The sequence below is a fragment of the Pantherophis guttatus genome, chromosome 6, assembly GCF_059756535.1.
Source record: "Pantherophis guttatus breed Tessera chromosome 6, ASM5975653v1, whole genome shotgun sequence".
NCBI lineage: Eukaryota > Metazoa > Chordata > Lepidosauria > Squamata > Colubridae > Pantherophis > Pantherophis guttatus.
Window position 1 is genome coordinate 66913102 of NC_142068.1, and position 20579 is coordinate 66933680.

The following is a 20579-nucleotide window of genomic DNA, read 5'->3' on the forward strand; positions in this document are numbered from 1 at the left end:
AAATTATTTGCATTTTTTATCTTGCACTAAATCAGGGGTCCTACAGCCCCTGGGCTGGATAAGTGCAATGAACATTTGTGTTGCTGCAGAGAGTCTCCCCCTTCGGGGTCTTTTTGTGCAGGTCAGAGGGGGCAGAAATTCTGACTCGGGGTCTGCTTCAGCCTCCTGGTGTGGGGCTTTGGGCGAAGCCTGGGGTGAAGTGTTGCTGGTGGCGAAGAGCCGGAGGACCTTGTTCCAGTGGGACTAAATCATGACCTGGAACTGGCTGACCATTTCAGCCCGCTGAGCCTCCAGGTGCCGGTACCTGGCCTTGCACTCCCGCAGGTCTTCCCTCTGCTTGGAAAGCCTATGCTCCTAGTCCTCAGTGAGGTGCTTCTGCTGAGCCTCCTTCTTGGTCAGATCCAATTTGAACTGAGCTGTTTTGCCAACTCTTTCTCATGGTGGCTGCTTAGCTCCAACAACTGCTTCCTGTTGGGGCCCTAAGGAGCCTGGGCGGGCAGGCGAGGAGTGGCTGGGAGGGGAGGGGCGAGTAGAAGCTGGTGAGGCACCTCTCGATGCAAGTGACACCGAATTGGCCATGCCCACCCAGTCACATGACCACCTAGCCACGCCCACCCAGCCGGTCATTAGGCAGATCATATTAGTGGTCCGCGGGATTTTAAATTATGAATTTAGTGGTCCTTGAGGTCCGAAAGGTTGAAGACCCCTGTTCTATAAAACATGTTTCCACGTTGGACAGCCCTAACTATAAGCTTAACAATTCTAAATATATGTTTGTGCCATGAAAAAAATAGGATAATTTTGTTGGGGTCCTTGAATATGGTTCTGGAAAGTCAGGTTTATAGATACTGAGCCCTTGCTGAGGCATACAATTGATAATGTGTTCTATTTCTGAAGTGTGACAAGCACACGTTTCCTCAAAATATGGCATTTGATGGAATTATCCGTATTTGATCATCGTATCTAGCTGCTCCCTTGGAAGTTGTACTAGTAGAGCTATTATTAATTTTTTTCACTTTATATTCTTGCATTAAAGCAAGAATATTGCTTTTGCTGCCACTTTTGATGGTAGGTAGACTCTATTGCTCAATCCCAGCTAGACATCTTGGATTCTTCTATGGACAGCTGTCATTGTTATCTCCAGGGTCCTTTAAAAATAGTTTCTTGGTGTCAATTTAGAAAAGAATTATTCAGACGACAAGATAATTTTCTCTGCCTTTTCTCTATTATGTGTCTCATGCTTTGTCCTCTTTGCCAATTTTTTTTGGGGGGGAACGAAGTGGGAAAGTAGCACAAGGACAACTCAATCAGAGTTGCTAATTTTTCTCCCTTTACCTTTTCTGTCACCTACAATCACATCATGGATTAATAGATTAAAAGGTAAAAATGCCTCAGGTTGTGTTCAGCTCCTGAATGAATACAGTTTTGTTGACAATGATACACAAGTACAGTAGTTCGTATCTGCCTTCTGGGACTTTCTTTTAACTTTCCACCCAAGCTTAAAACCAGAGTATTCTCTAGCAATTTCCCATCCAAGCATCAACTAGATCCGATCTTGTTTAGTTTCTGAGAAGGTCAACCACGCTCCACAACCTGATTTTCTATTTAACTTGCTCATGAATGTTAATGAGGAATTAACTTTAGTAAGAAAGAGCAACGGTCTTTTAAAAAAAACAATTTACTGTAAATTCTATGACTGGAACTATTTACAGCCAGTCCTATAGATAGTATATAAATCCTTCATCTATTTGGTTTCTATAAATAAGAAATCTCAACTATACTTTCTCTCTTCAAGCTACCCCGTTAAGTTGAATTGGTTTCCAGCCAACTTGCCACGTATGAAAAAAAAATTTAGTTGGCTATTAAAATCTACCAGTTATTTTTTTTTCAGCAAGGAAATTTTATATTTTTAAAGCTAAAACTAAATAGAGATTTTTGAAATGTCCATATGTCCACAAAGAACTTGTAATTATATTAGTTGTAAATGGAAAGTTGCACTAAGCAATATTTACTTAAAATTATTACGCCGTACATTTCATATCTAATTGCAATTATTTGTAAATGGTTACTTTGTAAATCTTGAAAACTTTTTGCTGAGTTATTTTGAGTTTTTTTAATCATTTAGACCAGGGGTCCCCAATCTCTATGTTGCGGCCCATCAGTAGGCTGTGAGTTGTTACAATTGGGCTGTGGACACATTTGCAAGTGTCCATGTATGCACGCATGCTTGATTTGCATGAACAGGCACGTGTGCACACCTCATGCAAATGATGCTGCGCATGTGCGCACTTGCTGGCTGCTCGCACAAAACCATCCTCTGCAAAGCCAGAAAGGTTGGGTAACTGGTTTAGATACTTTTGAAGTTCAATACAATGTAATAAAATCATTTTGGCGTGAAAGGTAGATGTATCATATAAAACTGTCTATTAATTTGGCACCTTTGGAGTGGAAGTTGCAAATACATCCATGAAAACGGACTCTTATCAGTTTTCCTTTTCATCACTTGATAGCAGGATCATATATAAAATATTAGTCATAACAGAATAATTATGTTAAGAGATGGAATGAAATTAAGGAGGACATGTTAAAATGGGAGAAATTGCAGTTCAATGGGAAGAATTTCTATGCTAAAAATGAATGTTTTGCCAAGGGTGATGTTTGTGTTTCAAACAATACCCACTTGGATAACTGATGTACCATTTAAATAATGGCAGAAAGATATATCTGAGTTTGTATGGAAAGGGAGAAAGCCAAGATAATTATAAAATACCTCAAGAATCAAAGGAATGATGAGGACTATGACTGTGTAATTTGAAATTGTATTTTGCAGCCTGCTGCTTAGTTTGGGTGAATGAGTGGGTTTTATTGAGTAAAGAATTTTAGCATGCTCTGAGACTGAGGTAACATAGTTTTCTATGATACAATAAAGTTAAATTTAATGTAGATTTTAAGAATAATTATATTAGAAGTGCCATATTGAGATTATGGAACAAATATAATTTCAGATGGTGCCTGAAAATGGCTGAAAACTATTAAGGCCTTTATGGGTCTTAGCATAAGAAACATTTACAGGTAAGAAACAGTATGTAAAGAAAAATGGTTAACTCATCTAGTAGACTTGTTAGAATAAGAATACAGAGAATATAAGAGGAAATCTAAAGAGCAATTGGTTGCAGAGGATTTAGTTTTTAATAGTTTTATTTGCACAATTCAAAAAGAAAGATTTGAAGGTAGATAATAGGGCATTTGGAATTGAGCAGTAGAAGACAGAGTTTGAAATTGAAGTATGTGCACCTGGTGAACATGTAATTGTTAAAATGTATAAACCTTTATTGAAATTTGAAATGGATGAACAAGAAAAGACAATATGATAAAATGGACTAAGAACTTTGAGCACAATATATTGATGAAACAGTGGACAAAAAAAACATATTATAATATAATATAGATTTTTCATACAATGAAGTACCATTGGTATATGACTTCAGAAAATTTGTCTAGAATGTATAAAGAGACTTCAAATTAATGCTGGAAGGTTGGACAACATAAAGGATCATTTTATCATATCTGATGGGCTTGTAGAAAGCCAGAGATTTCTGAGTTCAAATACATACAAGAAGTTAAAATATCAACATTGGAACCAGAACTTTTCTTGCTGGGATTAATGAACAGCTAATTAGAATACAGTCATGGACATTTTTATAAATGATTACTGCTGCAAGATTATTATATATGCAAAGATTAAAATAATTTCAAAAACCCTTAATGGAGAAATGGTTGGTGAAGATGACAAAACTAGCAGAGATGGCAAAATTAATTTGTTTGATTAAAGAAAGATCAAAAACTACATTTATCAATGACTGGAAACCCCTTATGGACTTTATGAAAGTAGAGAAAAATGAACATGTGATTTATGGGTTTGAAAATTAGAAAGGATAGCTTTAGGAAAGAAGGAAATTATGATGAAACTTTAGAGACAGAGGGGACAAAACATAAATATATAACTGCTGTCCAGAAGATCAGAAGCCATTTCTTTATAATATTTATTTTCCTTTTTTCTTTTTCCTGTCTATTATTTTTCTTTATTATCTTTATTTTCTTGTATGATTTTTAGTTTGTTAAAAATTTCTTCAGTAAAAAATTAAGGGGTATGTGTATCATAGATGAAGTTGGATAATGATTATGCAATCTCTGAAATGCAATGACATAGGAACTGAAAGACACAAAAATGAATTCAAGATCTGTCTTGAGGGTTAGCAAAGAATGGCAGGCATATTTTGATGTAAAAATGAAGTCTGGTCAATGTATTTGAAAAAAATGCTTTAAATGTGCCCAAGCACAAATAAATACCTTCACATTATTAAAGCAGTTACATCTTTCAAAGAACTGTCCTCACTTTCTTCAATAGAGGTGTTACCTTGCATGCACTCCAGACAGCTGGTGACAGTTCTGGAAGCAGAGATATGACCCCTACAAAAGATGCACATTTAATTATATACAGAAAATACTTTGTTCACAATGATGCATATTGCAAAACGCCTCTTTTGAATGCTTTACACAGCCCTGAGAATATTAACCATATACTGGAAGGATGTAAAAAGAAAATGTAATTATGTAAGAAATACATGAAGAATGTATAAAGAAATATACATATCTTTATATAAGAAAGACCCAAATGGGCCATCTTTGAACATAAGTTTGTACATGCAAGGATAAGACAAGGTTGAGGTAAGAATCTCTGTATTTGCTTCAGTTTCTTTCCCACATGTGGATTCTAGGAACTTATTAAAAGCCATAATCAGTAGAAAGAGAATATGGGGTCTAGATGAGAATGCAGACTCTTTAACCATTGTTCTATTATCTGAATAAAATTATTTTAAGAACAAGAATAATTTTTTTCTTCCTAACACATTGAGGAGGCGACATTTAGGATTCCTCTTCAAGTGCACAACCACTAACATGAGACCAGAAATCTGTAGATCAGGGGTGTAAAACTTTGGCAAGTTTAAGAACTCTGAACTTCAACTCCCTGAATTCCTCAGCCTTCTATGCTTTCTGAGGAATTATGGGAGTTGAAGTCTACAAGTCTTAAAGTTAACAAGGTTGGAAACCCCTGGTGTAGATGAAGATAGTTGATTGTGAAAAACTAGTATTAATAAACAACTGCCCCAAAAACCTAGTGTCACTCTACGAAGGAGGCAAGTATTGCAATGATTAATTTGTTTCATTTTCCTTCTTTGACAGGATCAGAAGACAGTGTGGCCCCTATCCCAATACCCAGGGGAGTTCCTGCACCCTGTGGTTTATGCATGTACTGCGGTCATGTTATTGTGCCTCTTTGCTTCAATTATCACCTATATTGTTCATCACGGGTAAGAAGAGAGGTGCTGATTATTAACATTAACATTAAGTGAATTCACCCACTTCTTTTTTTTTTCTTTTGCAACATATAAAGGTGTGTTAAATATTATACTTCTTTCCCCTTACTCCTCTTATTTTTTGGAAGAGATTTGGTAAAAGGGATTTCATAACTATATGCAATTTTCCCATTCATCACTTTCATAAAGAAATCCCTTAATCCAGTGCAGAAGAAGTATGTGCATGGGAAAGACTGAGGACATCAAGGCACTTTGAGTGCTATTTAGAGCATCCAAAGTTTGTTTTCACTTGGATGTTCTTTTTCTTCCTCTCTCCCTTACACACACACGCACAAACAGAAATACTCAGAGATTGGGAAGGAGGGTAGAATGATAGCTGATTCCACCCTCCATTATTGCAAATGCTCTGACCGTTTGGAAAAATGTTTTGCTGTTGCAAATGGAGCTGCATTCACCAGTTACGTTCGTCAAATAATTATATCTTTAGTTTCTTCTCCAGTTTGACAGGGCTCAGTGATGGTTTATATAAATAAATTAATATTTCTATTCTGCTTATCTGCCTCTTCTATCAAAGAAAGAAAAGATGGGAAAGATTTCCATAGGTTTTTCTTGGGTATACTTGGATATGAGGTACTTTCACTGTATCTGGATTTTTTTTATTATTCTAAACAATCTAAAAAGTAGCAGCAATCATTTCTTTTACTCTTCTTTCTCTCCAAAATTCCATCCCTAGGACACTTTCTTTTCAAAAGAAAGTGGTGCAAGGAGTAGCTGTGATAGTTAGAAGAAGAGAAGTAAAGGGTTAGCTTTTTTTGTCTCTTTCCTCTGCTAGCAACATCTCTTGTATCCAATCACTTGCATTTAGGTTTATAATTATCAAAACCCAGGCCTGATTTGCTATAAGACATGATTGGTGGGATTCATGCATTGCCCTAAGACAAAGTATGGTTCAGAGGTTAGAGTAGCTAAGCTAAGTAGATTAAGCCAAACTGAACAGATCAAATGGTGATTTAGCACAATATATGAATCTGATCTGCAACAGAAATATTTTTTTCTATTGCAAATAAGGATAATGTTATGAAGAGCTCTCATTTATGATTTCCTATATAATTTTTCTCAGATACGCAGACTCTCCATCACATACAAGAATGCCTGAATTTTATACTGTAGTTGCACATGAATAAAATATAATTTCATGTGATCAAGTAATTGGCATTGTGACTGAGCTACGCAAATCTGAAGGAGAAGAAACTGATGCTTGATGTATCTGATTTTATCTGCACTTTATCAGTTGCACACTCTTCTCATGCATGAAAGCCCATATATACCTTGCATTTTCTCTAGCTATAAATCTGTTTATTATGTATTTCCTCCAGTGGTTTTTGGCTTGAATAACATTCAGTTCATACATTACCCTGATGGACTGTGAGCAATACCAACCACTCTTTTCATTTCTCTTATGCCAACATGATCTGCAAAATATCCTTCTTTCATCTATTGTTTAGTCCAGACAACACTGCAATCATCCCTCCCCAACCTGGCACATTCCATATCTATTAGATTGTAATTCACATAATCTTCAGAAGGTGCACAGCCTTTCCCCACCTGGAAGACACAGATTGGAGAAGGCTGTTATAAAGATTCATCCATTTGGAATTGAGAATAGCTTCAAGTTCAGAACTGCTTAGACAGCCCCCTGTCTGGAGATCCTTGAAGGAAAAGTAGGCAGACAGCCGTGTTACTCTATGGGAGCCACAATTCAGGAGAAGCCTGATAGCACTTCGTCAAACTAACAATTTTTATTTCTGCCTTTTAATAAAACGTTTCAGTCTGAAATATGCTTTCAGATACCTTCGGATTTTTGGAGGAAGGGTGGATCCAAAATGTACTACAGAAATAAATACCGTATAGACTTTCGTGTTAATTAAGCTTCGTGTAGAAATTACTTTTCTTTCATGTAGAAATTACTAGAGAATACAATGGTTATTCTCTAGACAGTGTATTTTTCCAAGTGCTCATTTGCATAACAACCTCTTAAAAGTTGCTTCAAGCTCCGGTTTGTTTACTCGTTGAAAAGACTAATGGTATGCTAAAATAACAAAGGCAAAGAACATGAATGCACCGATCAACTAGTTCTTGAAGTCCCTAGTTAAACAAATGATTTACCCTAATTTGCATTGGAGGCATGATCAGACAGGTAAGTTGCACAGTTTTAACAAATGTCCAGAGGTCAATATAGGGAAGTGTCAGAATAGTAAATATAGTAATCGTAACAACTGTAATAACAACAAAAATTGGGATTCTGCAATTCTAGAATACTTTCTTTAGAGAAATAATTCTGCAATAACTGCAATTCTGATTCAGCTCTTTCTGAAACAAGTCGAGCACTAAGGATTCTGAGTTTGAGTCCGTGGCTATATGTTCATTGTTCACAAATCTGTGATGTTATTTGTAAATAAATATGTAACTTTGGATTTTTCTTGTTTGTTTGTTAACTTTAAATAGCACAATTCGAATCAGCAGAAAAGGTTGGCACATGCTTCTCAACTTCTGTTTCCATACTGCTCTCACTTTTGCTGTTTTTGCTGGTGGAATAAATCGTATAAAATATCCAATTATATGTCAAGCGGTGAGTGTACGCATTACTGTACCATTACCAATATATTATATGATAATGAAACTAAGCTGTGAACTTGCACATGTTGGTGACCTTAACATTCTTCCTTTGGATGGATGAATCTTATTTTCAAAATTTAAAAAAACTGAATAGACTGTAGTCAGGAGCTTCTTGTAGGCATGGGAAACTTTAGCAGCTCAGTCTGAACCATTTTTACTTGCAGATAAATCATATTATTTCACTGGGACTTTTATGTACAAATATAGTTCAGCTAGTATCTCAAGTCTACTTATTAATTTTCTTTCTATTGCTACATTATTTTATATAAGTTATTCTCCTTTCTTTCAAGTGATATTCTTGAGTATTTCTAAGCCTTTTTTGTGTATGTTGTTAGCATAACTTATATGCAGATAAGAAAATGTTTGGCTTTCATTTAATGCAAGGCAATGGGTTGTTTATCTTCTTTTTAAAAATAAACACTCTTGAATTTAATGAAGGAGCAGAATGAAAGCTTTGCTGTTGGCTTTCATGGGAATTTTTCAAGATTGCCGCTTTCTTTCTCTCTTAGTAAACCCAAATGAGGATATAATTGAGTTAGAGTTGAAAACAGTTTTGTTTGTCCAAACAGTATCATACTTCTGGGGGACAGGGCACAAAATCTTGCATTGTTTTTAACAGGTTGCTATGGCCAAAACTTTGAACTTCAAATCACTTTGAAGCATTAGGATGCAGAAAATAAAACAGTGTGCCCTTGCCTCCCAGCAAAGCATTTGCAACTTGATGAGCAACCCTGAGTAAAAGCAGAACCACATCTTCTATACCATTGACCTGCTATTTTTAAAAGACAAGACAAAGAACAAGGCAGACAGAGTGTAAATGACAGCATAATATTGGAGTGTTTTAGGTAAACCTATCTAGAAAACTTCATTATTTACTCCTTCCTATTAGGTCAGTACAGCAGCTATACTAACCATAAGATATGATCAATGAATGTGTGTGTGTCAGGGGTGGGTTCTAAATTTTTTTACTACCGGTTCTGTGGGGGTGGCTTATTTCGTGGGTATGGCTTGGAGGTCATGTGACTAGGTGGGCGTGGCTAGCTGGTCAGACTCATTTCTGGAAGGTCCTCGCACTTACGACAGTCCTCGCACTTACGACCCAATTCATTTGTTTGCTTTTAACACTGATCAGCTGTAGGACGGCCCTTTGAAGCCCCGCGGCAAGAGTTTAAACAGGTTTTTTCCCTCTAGTCATCAGCTGGGACTCAGGAGGCAGCAATAGATTGGGGGTGGGACCAAATAAAAGGTAAGAATAACGTGGGTGGGTGGGTGGGAGGGTGGGGGGGGGAGAACCGGTTCGGTGACGTCATATCGTCACCGCTACCGGCTCAGCCGAACCGGACCAAACCGGGAGGAACCCACCACTTGTGTGTGTGTACATATACCTACGCATGCACACATACATACATACACATATATGTGAATATATACATTTATAATATATATGTGAATATATACATTTATAAGGTTCCTGACTGGTTCTTTCCCCATTGCCACTTGGGGTCAATTCAGCTTGCTGGGAATGTTTTTTACAAGGGCATTTGAAGCAGTTCACCTGTATTGAGTGGAGGCGGGAGGGACATCTCATAGCTCACTATGTAGCTCACATAGTAAGTTTTACTACCATAAAACAAAGAAAAGAGTAATTGAAATGACCAAAGTTACAGCACCTTCTTATTTAGAAAGTTTAATGCATCAAAACTATTTTTATTATTTGACTCAAGATATCATGATATAATTAGAGATTCATAAAATTATGCGAAGTGTTAAAATTGATGGAGATTTTTTTTTGTCACAGTGATACTGACAGGAAATAGATTATGACTGAGTTGGCACAATATTGAATATTGCAATATTGAATTTATTATTAGTGTGAGTTTCACTAGCTAATGCTTCCTCCATGAATTTAGTATTTAATGTTTAAACCATCTACAAGTCATGTTGATCCTGGAATTGACTGTAAACCTTGCTGGTAAAATGCCCACGAAATGTCAGTTTGTGTAAAACAAAATTGAGAAAAATTTTGCTTGTGTCAGATTTTAGGCTTCCTAATAGAATCAGGCTGCAAAATGTGGAATACATCCAATGGATGGATCTTTTTGTTGATCCAGTAGGTCTCTTTTCATGTATTTATGTTGAAAATAATTATTAGGAAAACTAATAATGGTGTGGATCTCATTAACTCATCTAATTTATGACATTTATAACTTGGCATAATTTCACTATTAAGCAACAAGAATGTGTTTTTCTTCATTTATTAATTGAAAAAATACAGCTAGAAAACGACTGGCTCAGATGTTTAAAGACTATAGACAAATTACAACTGAAAGCTGGGATATACTATGCTCTTTAGAATGTTTCAAGTTCAGAAAGAAGGAAAGTAAGAATATATACGGCGGGGGGGGGGAATGGATACAAAGGGATTTTCTTGGTCTTCATATTATTAATAACTAGAGCTGAGTTTGTTCATTATGGCTAGGTGCAGAGAAATTTGAGATAAAAGAAGAAAGCTGATAATGTGCCATTCATATCCATATGGGTGAGCAATAGATTACTTCTGAGAAATCTCAGCTCCAAAGGCTTACTTTATCCCTTAGGTTTCCTGCTGAAAGTAAAGCAAAAAATAAGCAGAAATGTTAGTGTATGGGTTGAACATAATTTTAAGAAAACAACAGAATCCAGAAAAATACCCCAGTTCTATCATTCTCCATCTATTGCGTCCTTAGATCTTGGTAGCCACAATCACAAGGGAAAAAAAACAAAACCCTGATAGTTAATAACATTAATTCTGTTCCATAGAATTTGATAGATAATAACATAATTGTGTTTTCCTTTATATAAAGTCTTTAAAACATTGTAAATTAATATATCCCCAGATCTGCCTTTCCTATTTTTAGCTTGTTCTTTGCTTTTTCAGCTTCTCAGATATTGCTAACAAAGATTGTACACAGTCTGGACAAAGATTGTACAAAGATTGTTCGGTTTCCCAACTGAGATATGGTTCACCTTCAAGATCAAGGAAAATTGAAATTGAACAGTACCTATTTCTCCCAATTTACTTGCTTTAATCACAGCCCCCCTATTTCTTTTGCTTTGTTTATTTATTCATTCCTTCATTTTCATCTGCAATGCAAATATGCCTTTCCAGTCTCTTGTCTTTTTATATCATTACTATGGCTCTGCAAATGCTGGTGAGAATGGGTTACAAGTTACAAGCAAGGTTACAGGCAAGACAGACTCTGAATCAGAATAGGTAGCTCTTGTCTTATGACTACAATTGAGCCCAAAATTGATGTTGCTAAGTGAGAAATTTGTAAAGTGAGTTTTGCCCCACTTTATGACTTTTCTTGTCACATTTATATTTTTTTATTTTTATTTTATTAGTCATATTTCTATGCCGCCCACTCTCCGAGGACTCTGGGCGGTTTACATCAAAGACAGTATACTAAATAGCATATTGCCCCCAACAATCTGGGTCCTCATTTTACCCACGTCGGAAGGATGGAAGGCTGAGTCAACCTTGAGCCGGTGAGATTTGATCCGCTGATCTGCTGAACTAGCAGTCAGCTGAAGTAGCTGCAGTACAGCACTCTAACCACTGCGCCACCTTGGCTCTTTTTATTAGTTTTATTAACTAAAGCACTACAGCTGTTAAATTAGTAACACGGTTGTTAAATGACTCTGGTTTTCCCCATCGACTTTGCTTGTCAGAAAGTTGCAAAAAGTGATCACATGACCCCAGGACACTGCAACCGTCATAAATATGAGTCAGTTGTCAAGCATCCGAATATAAATCACATGTGCAATGGTCATAAGTGTGGAAAATGGTCATAAGTCACTTTCTTCAGTGCCGTTGTAACTTTGAACGGTCACTAAACAAACTGTTGTAAATCGAGGACTATCTGTACTACAGTAATATAGACATCCAGGGATATGAAAGTACAATCTCTAATAGTTGAATAGTTGAAATTTAGTTAAATCATCCCTGGGAAATATGATCTTTCACACAATTTACTCTCCCAAACTATTACAGAAAATTTTCCCATGCACTCTTTAATATTCTCTCTTCATCAATTCTTTAGAATAAATATAACAACAGTCCCTCAGTAAAATCTTTGACTATGTGGAATAGTAACATTGGGTCATGTCTTTCTGTACTGTCTTCTTCCATAGGGTCCATGACAAATTGTAGCCTCATGAGTACAAACACTTCCAGGTGCTGTGGACAATTTTTATATAACTTGTTTGCTTTCTGCCAAAGAATCTAAATCCTGTGGCTACAACCCAAATTGTGTTTGGGAGATTTCTCTTTGGAGGAGCAAAAAGATAGATAACAGCAATCTTCCATTTCATTATTGTATAGTATTGCACTTTACATTGATTTTACATAATTCTATCTAACCATCTATGTCAGGGGTGTCAAACTGGATTTCTTTGAGGGCCGGATCAGCATTGTAGTTCTCTGCGGGCTGGCAGGAGGGTGGGGTGGGGGAGGAGGACGGATGCCTCCTGCAGCATCCTGCTGGCCAAAATACGGGGGGGTCTGCGCACGGTTGCAGGAGCCTCCATGGCCTCCTGCAGTACTCTGCCAGCCGTTTTCTGGCCCGTTTTTGGTTGGCAGAGTGCTGCAGGAGGCCATGGAGGATGAAAATGAGGCACGGGGGGTGGGGCGCACACAGCCCATTTTAGCTGCCAGAGACACCGCAGGCCGGTCCTTTGATATTTCCAGGCTGGCCACGTGGGCCAGATTTAAGCACCCCCAGGCTGGATCTGCCTTCAGTTTGACACCCCTGATCTATGTGATCACAAAGCATTAACACCAACTTGATAGCACATAATCAATACATCAATCAATGTAACCAATATTTTTCTCAATTCCTTTTTATTTGAAACAATTGGATTAATCTTTGGTCCTGGGTAAAGTTGATTGATCATCCTTTCAGGTTTATTCTGTTTTAATATCACTTGCAGTCACAATTTCTAAAAGACATAATCAGTGTTTCCCATAGTTTATTTTTTAAATTTAATGTTCGTTTTATTTATAAGATGTTTGACTCCCAAATAACGCTCTGGCTTTCTCCATGCTCTAGGGTATTAAGTCTACAGTCCCAGAATTAAAACTTATTGATTACTATTTTCTTCCTAACAGAATTTTTAAAAAATTCAAGCAGTTCCATTAAAGAATTAGTATCACACACAGGAACAGGAGTGAAATAACATGGAGTAGCCTTGCAGACATATATCAGTGACACATGTGCTAATGCTTTCCTTAACATATAACTATAAATATCACTCTCCTCTGAGAACTGTTGCCTTATGTTGGGCTCCAAAACACAATTCCACATATGCCATTCCCATTCCCATTCACATGTTCTCATAGAGTCATAGGATAGAGCAGGGGTGTCCAGCCTTGGCAAATTTAAGACTTGTGGTTTTCAATTCCTAGAATTCCCCAAAATTGGGCACCCTCTGGGATAGAGTATAAATCCGTTTCGTAAAACAGTGCCATCAATCCCAGAAGGCATGCCTTCTTTGTAGTGGTCAAACAACTTTGAAACGCTCTCATAGAGAGGGGCTCCTCTGGGTGCCGTTGGCCAAACAATGTCGACTGGCGGCCCCCAGGAGGAGAGCCTTCTCTGTGGGGGCACCTACTATCTGGAACGAGCTCCCCCCGGAGATACGGAGGATCCCAGATCTGCGCACCTTCCGCCGCGCTCTAAAGACCTTTTTATTTCACCAGGCGGGCCTGGCCTAACTTTCTCCCTCTTCTTTAAATAATTTTAATATTTTAATATGTGTAATATTTTTTAATCCTCAAAGTTTAAATCTGTTTTAAATTGACTGGGGTTTTAATCTGTCTGGGCCAAACTATTTAATTCGATTTTATTTCTGCTTTTTTAAATTTTGTATGTATGTATTTTATTGTTGGCTGTTCACCGCCCTGAGTCCTTCGGGAGTAGGGCGGTATACAAATCAAATAAAAGTAAAGTAAAGTAAAGAAACAACCTGCCCATGACATATGATTGGGTCTGAGCTTGTGGTCTTTGGATGGGCTGGAACAAAGTGCTTATTTCTTTAGACATTGTGGGCAGGATGAATAGAATTCCCACCTGCAGGAGGGGTACGAAGGTGAGCCCCAGCTGCCTATTGTTTGGGGTTTAATTGGAATTGGTTTTTGTTTGATTTCAAAGTAGCAATGTTAAAGTTGAGCAACTATATAAATTATATAATCAAAAAAAAATTTATTTTATCCTGTTGCATGTAGATATGGAAACGTACTGTTCTTTTAGCCATTCCTTTAGTTCAGTGTTGTGGCTTAAAACTAAGATATACATGGAAATCATCTACATAAAGTAGCACACTTAAGCTTTTATAGTAATGTAGAAAAGCAAAGTCTGAAGGCCCAATTTCAGATGTTATTATCTGATATGTTTGCTTTCATTATTGTGAGATAAGTATCTATTGATGAGTGTCCCTTTGGGGGAAATTAACACTATTTTCTTTATTTGTAGTTTTGTAAGTCAAGACAGTAGGATAGTTTATTGAGCAAATGTAGCCAGATAATTACATGGGCACAAATGTCTGTCTCTTGCAGTCTGAGTCTAGGGATTACCTTGCAGACTGGAAGCTGACACCATTAATGTGCTAATGAAAAATTGATTTTCCTGTGTGAGTTTGTTTGTTTAAGCAGTTTGTAAAGCCTTCCAACTCATGGTTGCAATCCCAGGTGGCTATGCTAGGGTTAAAACACAAAGCAAAAACAAACAGCAAGAGTAAAAATAACTATTGTCAAAGGACAAGTGAGCCAAATTGCAGTCATCTTAACCACAAACCAGTGCAGGCAAAGAGCCTTATTGAAAGCCTGCGGGGAGGGGGGGGAGGGGGGGCTGAAGCCATCGAAATCTCAGGGGTGCCCTCTTCTGAACGCCAGGAAGAACAGAAAAGGCACATTACCCACACAAAATTAGAAATACACTTCCTAGGGACAATGTGTAAACTATTTTTCTTTACAGTGAATTGATAGTGGTAGTTCTCTATTGTCAAGAGGTAAGACTGACGAAGAGAATTGCGATACAAAATTGTCAATTTGTCCTCCTCTGTGAATGTATAGTTCCATGGAACCTGTTTTTTCTTTTTCCTTTTTTTTTCTTTCTGTTTTTGTCGACGTATGCTAATATTAAGCAGCTCTGCCATAAGCTAAGCCAATGATCTGACAGAAGACTTTTTGTACTAAGCCACAACTGTAGCTTATCAGGCAATTGTGAGTGAATGCCAAAAGATTATTGTTGCTGAGTTTAGCATGGCATCCATGTAATGAACAAAGTCCATAGAACAGCCTTGTACCCTTTTTCTTTTCTTTACAAGGAAGATGCCTAAATCAGAAGTAATATTTACAGATTTTTAAACTATAGTACAGAGCCACTTTAATGTAGTGCATATATCACCAGGCTAAAAACTGGGAGTCCTTGAGTTCTGGTCCTGCTTTAGGCACAAAGCCAGTTGGATGACTTGGGCCCATCATTCTCTCTTAGCCCTAGGAAGCAGGTAGTGGCAAATCACTTCTGAAAATCATGCCAAGAAAACTGCAAGGACAAGTCCAGGTAATCTCCAGGAATCAACACTGACTCAAAGACACACACACATCAATTGCAAATGGCATCTCTTCTGATGTTGCTCGCTGTATAACTGAAAAGAAAGAACTAGATAAATGATCTCGTATGACCACTGTGGGAGATATTAGTTTGTAACATCCCAGTTTATTAAGATAAAGTGGGAATGATTGAGTTTGACACAGGCATGGGTGGAAAATGTTCTACCTGTGTTTAGAAAGGATGCAGGCAGTGAACAATAGTGGCAACACCTGTATGCAACATCTGAACTTGAAGAGCTTGTTCAAGATAAAATCCCATTTATCCAGCAGTGACAATTTATAGTTTTCAAACGGGAGAAAATAAAAGTCCCCAGAAGTAAAGAGATGAGACAAATAAAGTATATTTAATGCTCTTGCAAATGCTGATTTACAGAACGTAATACAGTTCTTACACAGCCATTGTGAAACTTCATTTTTTTTTCATAGTAGAAAAGCCCAGAGAAGGAGAGAGAAACATTGACTAAAGGAAAGAAGTGCAACTTAAGATTCCTCAAGGGAGCATTACATGCCAACGAGTTATATAGGTTTATATGAGTTTTTATTTGGGTAATCAATAATAAAACTAGTCATTACCATGGCAACTATCACATCCCATAGTCCTTAAACTCCCTCTGAATGTATTGAACAGCTTTTAAAGGCATACCCGTGGCATTAATGCACATGGAATAGTCCCCACCCATTAAAATCAATGAGAATGTGAATTGTGCTCACTTAATCACATTTTCAGCTGGAAGTGTGATGGGTTCAGAGACTTTTATTTATCTAAATACCCCGGTACTGGTCATACAGATCCATCTGCCATGATATATTAAAAGGAAATGACATTTTTGACTAATATGTGGTATTTGTACAAAAGCACGGCTCACCTAGTTTTCCTCCCAAACTCATCCATCATTCATATTGTAAAAAGAGCCATGCATTTTTCACTCACCATATACTTCTTTCTCTACTGGAGTCTCCTTCAGCTAAAGTTCCCACAATCCTTTATGATATTTAATTTATGCATAAGAGGCATAAGTGGGTTCAGCATTCTCTTCCCCATCACGACAAGGAGAATAAGAGTGCAGGGCACTTCCACCAGTTGTGTTCTACTATGTCAGCCATTCTGTTTTGCTAGACTCCTGCTTTGCTAAATCATTAGCTTTGGGGTCATTAGAGTATAAAATCAACACCTTTTTCCAATTGTTTGGAGATAGGGGTCATTATCCAGGCTGTTTTTAAAGTTATCTAAGCTTGGTTGTCATCATTAGAACTTGAGGCATGCTGCTATTTGTTTTATTATTATTTATTTCTTAGGTTGCGTGGTTGTCTAACCACAGCCTTACAACTCTTGGTGATTTATAAAAATAAGATACTGCAATAATATATTAAAGTGTAATGATAAAATAGCATAGCGACAATTTAGAATGAAACAGTATAACAGGAACAATTAACAATTCTTAATAAGCCCTCAGAAGAGATCCATTTTAACCAGCTTCAGGAAAATTGATTCAATTAGGGCAGGGCTATCAAACTCGAGGACCGTGAGCCAGATGTGTATGCGCTGACCACTCCCATGCCCGGTTTAGTGAAGAGAAAAGTCATGATACGTCATGTGACGATGTGAGTTTCACACCCCTGAATTAGAGCAAGTTGAATTTCCCATGGAAGCCTGTTCCAAAACAGGAATATTTGTCCTAACCCAATACCAGCTTCCTCATTAATAACTAGTATTCACAATTGGTATTTTGCTTCTCTTTGTCACTTTAGCAACCTTTAGAAAACTGTGCCTTCCCTTTGCTTACTTTTTTGAAATTTTGATCAAACCATTTGATCAAGGGATGGATTAGGAAAACAAATACTATTAAATATTTTGAACCCTAGGTTAAATTTGAGGTTAGTAATCAATGGAACAACTACAGGACTTAGCAATTCCTTTGCGCCTCTAGCAACTCCACCTCTTCTCTGAATGATCATCTAACGATAACCCTTTGAAGCAGATACAGTATGTGAAAAGAGTGAATAAATTGATATTTTGTATTATGATATCCATGGCATTTTAAATTTCTAATGATTTAAATCAAATCACAAATGATATTGTATTTTCTATTTAAAATTAATCTTATTTTAAGTTTTGTATTTGTTGTTTAAGAGTTATTGGTAAAAAATATGATTTTCTTTATTGCTTTATTATTCCTTTGACTTCATGAAAGTTTTTACCAAAGTGTCCCACAATATTTTGTTCAGGAAATAGATAAATGTGGGCTGGATATTTAGTGAATATATAGCTGTCTAGAAATTGTACTCAAAGGATGCTCATAAATACTTCCTTATATAGAGAGAGTGAGATGCAGAATTGCCTTAAACTGCGATATGGGCAGCAAATAAAATTGATAAATAAATAAATGTTGAATGGAATGCTCCAAGATTCAGTCACTTGCCTCTATTTTTCAACACTGTTATTAATGACTGGGATAAAGGGTACAGGCAGTGCCTACTTGATTTACAGCTGAAATATAATCTGTTGCAATAACTAATAATCTAGAAGACAGAAATATTATTCAAAACAATTTTGATAGGTCAGCAAACTAAGCTGAAAGTATCAGGATAGAAAGATAAATTTATTTGACAAATCCTTCAACATTATCATTTAAGTATTTATAGACTGGAGATCAAGTACCCAGCTCTCTTTTAGAAGGCTCCATTCCTACAGCAAAAAATAATAATAAATGGTACGGCAGCATGTTCTCTTAGGTTTTATGTTCCATAGACTTGCCTTCTTAATAAGAGAGGACTAAGAATACCAGTTAGGTTATAATATTACCATTTCACTAGTCATAATTGTAATGCTTTCTGTCTTGTTGAACACAGGAGATCGCTAGGCAGTGCCATTGACTTCTCTCTTGTTGGAAATCTTTGTAGAATAAAGGCAAAGGGATGTCATTTCTTAATCCATTATTCACCAGCTAATCCTCTTAGAGTGGAGCATCTTAGTCAAGCTTCTATCATCAATAACAGTCTGAAATAGACAAGGAGGGAGGAAAAGAGTCTAGGACACCTGTTGTATTCTTCAGAGGCTTTCTTTCTCCATATCATCCATTACTAAGTATGTTTGGAATATGATTATTTTCTGTGGGAGAGGATACACTCATTCCTATCTTATTTGCCAAAGGACAAGAAACAATCTAGGCTTTTCCTCTCCAAACAGAATAGTTCAGGTTGCTTTGTTTCTCTGTATGGTTTTACTAAGCAGAAATTAAGCATGATTTATTATACAGCTGTGTCAGCAGCCAAAGTTATAACTCATTGCTCTGTTTCACCATGTCTGGATCTTCTTGACTGGACTGACACTGAAGACTAAGGCTTAGAAGTGAGAAGCTTTCCTTGAATGAAGGCAGATTGCTGATAAAACCTAGAATACATACAACAATGCTGGAGCAGTAGCTATATTTCTTGGCAATACCCTCTTGCTGCTCTCCATGGTCCTATTTATACCTAAAGAAAAGGCTGTCAGGCCTGGAAGACATCTTTTGCATTGGGCCTTCAGGCCTGCCACATTTATTGCTGTGGGAAACTGGGAGGGGGGATTGTATGAAGCAGGGGTGATATAATAATAACATTCTTAGAGAGTCAAGGACATCTTGTCCTGCACCTTGAGAGATGTGACTGGGAGCCATCTCCAGTTGGGATGGTGCTTTGATTGGACCATGTGATGGACATGTGGGTGCTGGGCAGGGACCTGGGTGGGGAAAACCTGGAAGCTTTCAGATTTGGGTTTTCCCAGATGTGCCAATATGACATCTCTAATAAAATGGAACTTTGAGGAACTTCAAGCCTCAGAGTTTTCTTTCATTGGGGGTGTTACTTGGAACCGTGACAAAGACTTTTAGTCTTTCAAAATGGTAAAAGGATACCATTCCTTGACTAGAGGTTCTCACCAGATGTTAGAATTGCTGTCACACTCAACACAATGCAACCAAAGTCACCATCCTCAAGGTTCAAAGCCTTAAATTAGGTTGATTGGAACAACTTGTAAGCCCAATAAATAAATGTTCTTAGCTTATTACTCAGGTGACTTCACTGATCTTTTGGATCTGCTATGGTGGTCTTAGGGATGGAAGGAATTTGGCAAGAACTAGGGCATGTGAGGGTGATTACTATGAAGCAATTCTGCAAGCTTAGAAGATTCAAAAAAGGCACTGTACTGGAATAGAACCCATATAGGTGAATTCACAGCTGGCTATGCAAAGAACTGTAATTCATGATAAATAAAAAAATCTTTCTAAAACACAGGAATTAATAGTTTCACTTTATTCTTCATTAGTCAGAGTATTGTGGGAAAGTTAAGAACAACTCAGGTAAAATAGAACTGTTTCAGAGAATGACGAGTAAAGGTGAACTGTCCAAAAACTGTCTTCAGTCTTTAGAAAATGAAGGAACTGAAAATGTTTAGGGTTAAGAAAATAATTCTAAAGGTGTATATGATAGCAGCCTTCAAATACTTCAAAGTTTGCCACTCAGAGGAAGGTCAGGACCTCTCGCATGTCACTTCACACAGCATGAGGAGCAAGATAATCAGAATATATGGTATAATAGTTTTTAGTCCACTGTCAGCTGGGGAAGCTCACTGGGTGACTTGGAGATATAAATCTAATAACACACAAGTGGAGACTGAAGGGAGTCAGATTCCAAGTATGTTAGAAGATACTTCTAAATAGTAAGAATAGTTGGATGGCAAAATGAGTTACAAGAGAAGCTCTTCCGCTTTAGATGAAACATCCAGGTAGCCATTTGTCAGGGATTTGATTTAGATTTCTATACTGAGAAGGGATTCAATTTGATAGTGTCTAAGTGATTCCTCCAACTCTGTGATTCTCTTCTATTATGATGTGATT

The 20579-nt window shown here is 37.1% G+C and overlaps 1 protein-coding gene across 4 annotated transcripts in view; it reads left to right on the forward strand.

Moving 5' to 3' along the window:
- ADGRA1 (adhesion G protein-coupled receptor A1) overlaps positions 1 to 20579 on the forward strand; it is a 397321-nt gene that overhangs the window by 311360 nt on the left and 65382 nt on the right. For 3 of the 4 annotated variants that reach the window (XM_034436536.2, XM_087871687.1, XM_087871688.1), the window contains 2 exons: positions 5245 to 5372; positions 7884 to 8007. In XM_034436536.2, the coding sequence (XP_034292427.2) occupies positions 5245 to 5372; positions 7884 to 8007 (252 nt within the window). The remainder of the gene's footprint in view (positions 1 to 5244; positions 5373 to 7883; positions 8008 to 20579) is intronic. The other variant, XM_087871689.1, reaches the window with a different exon arrangement.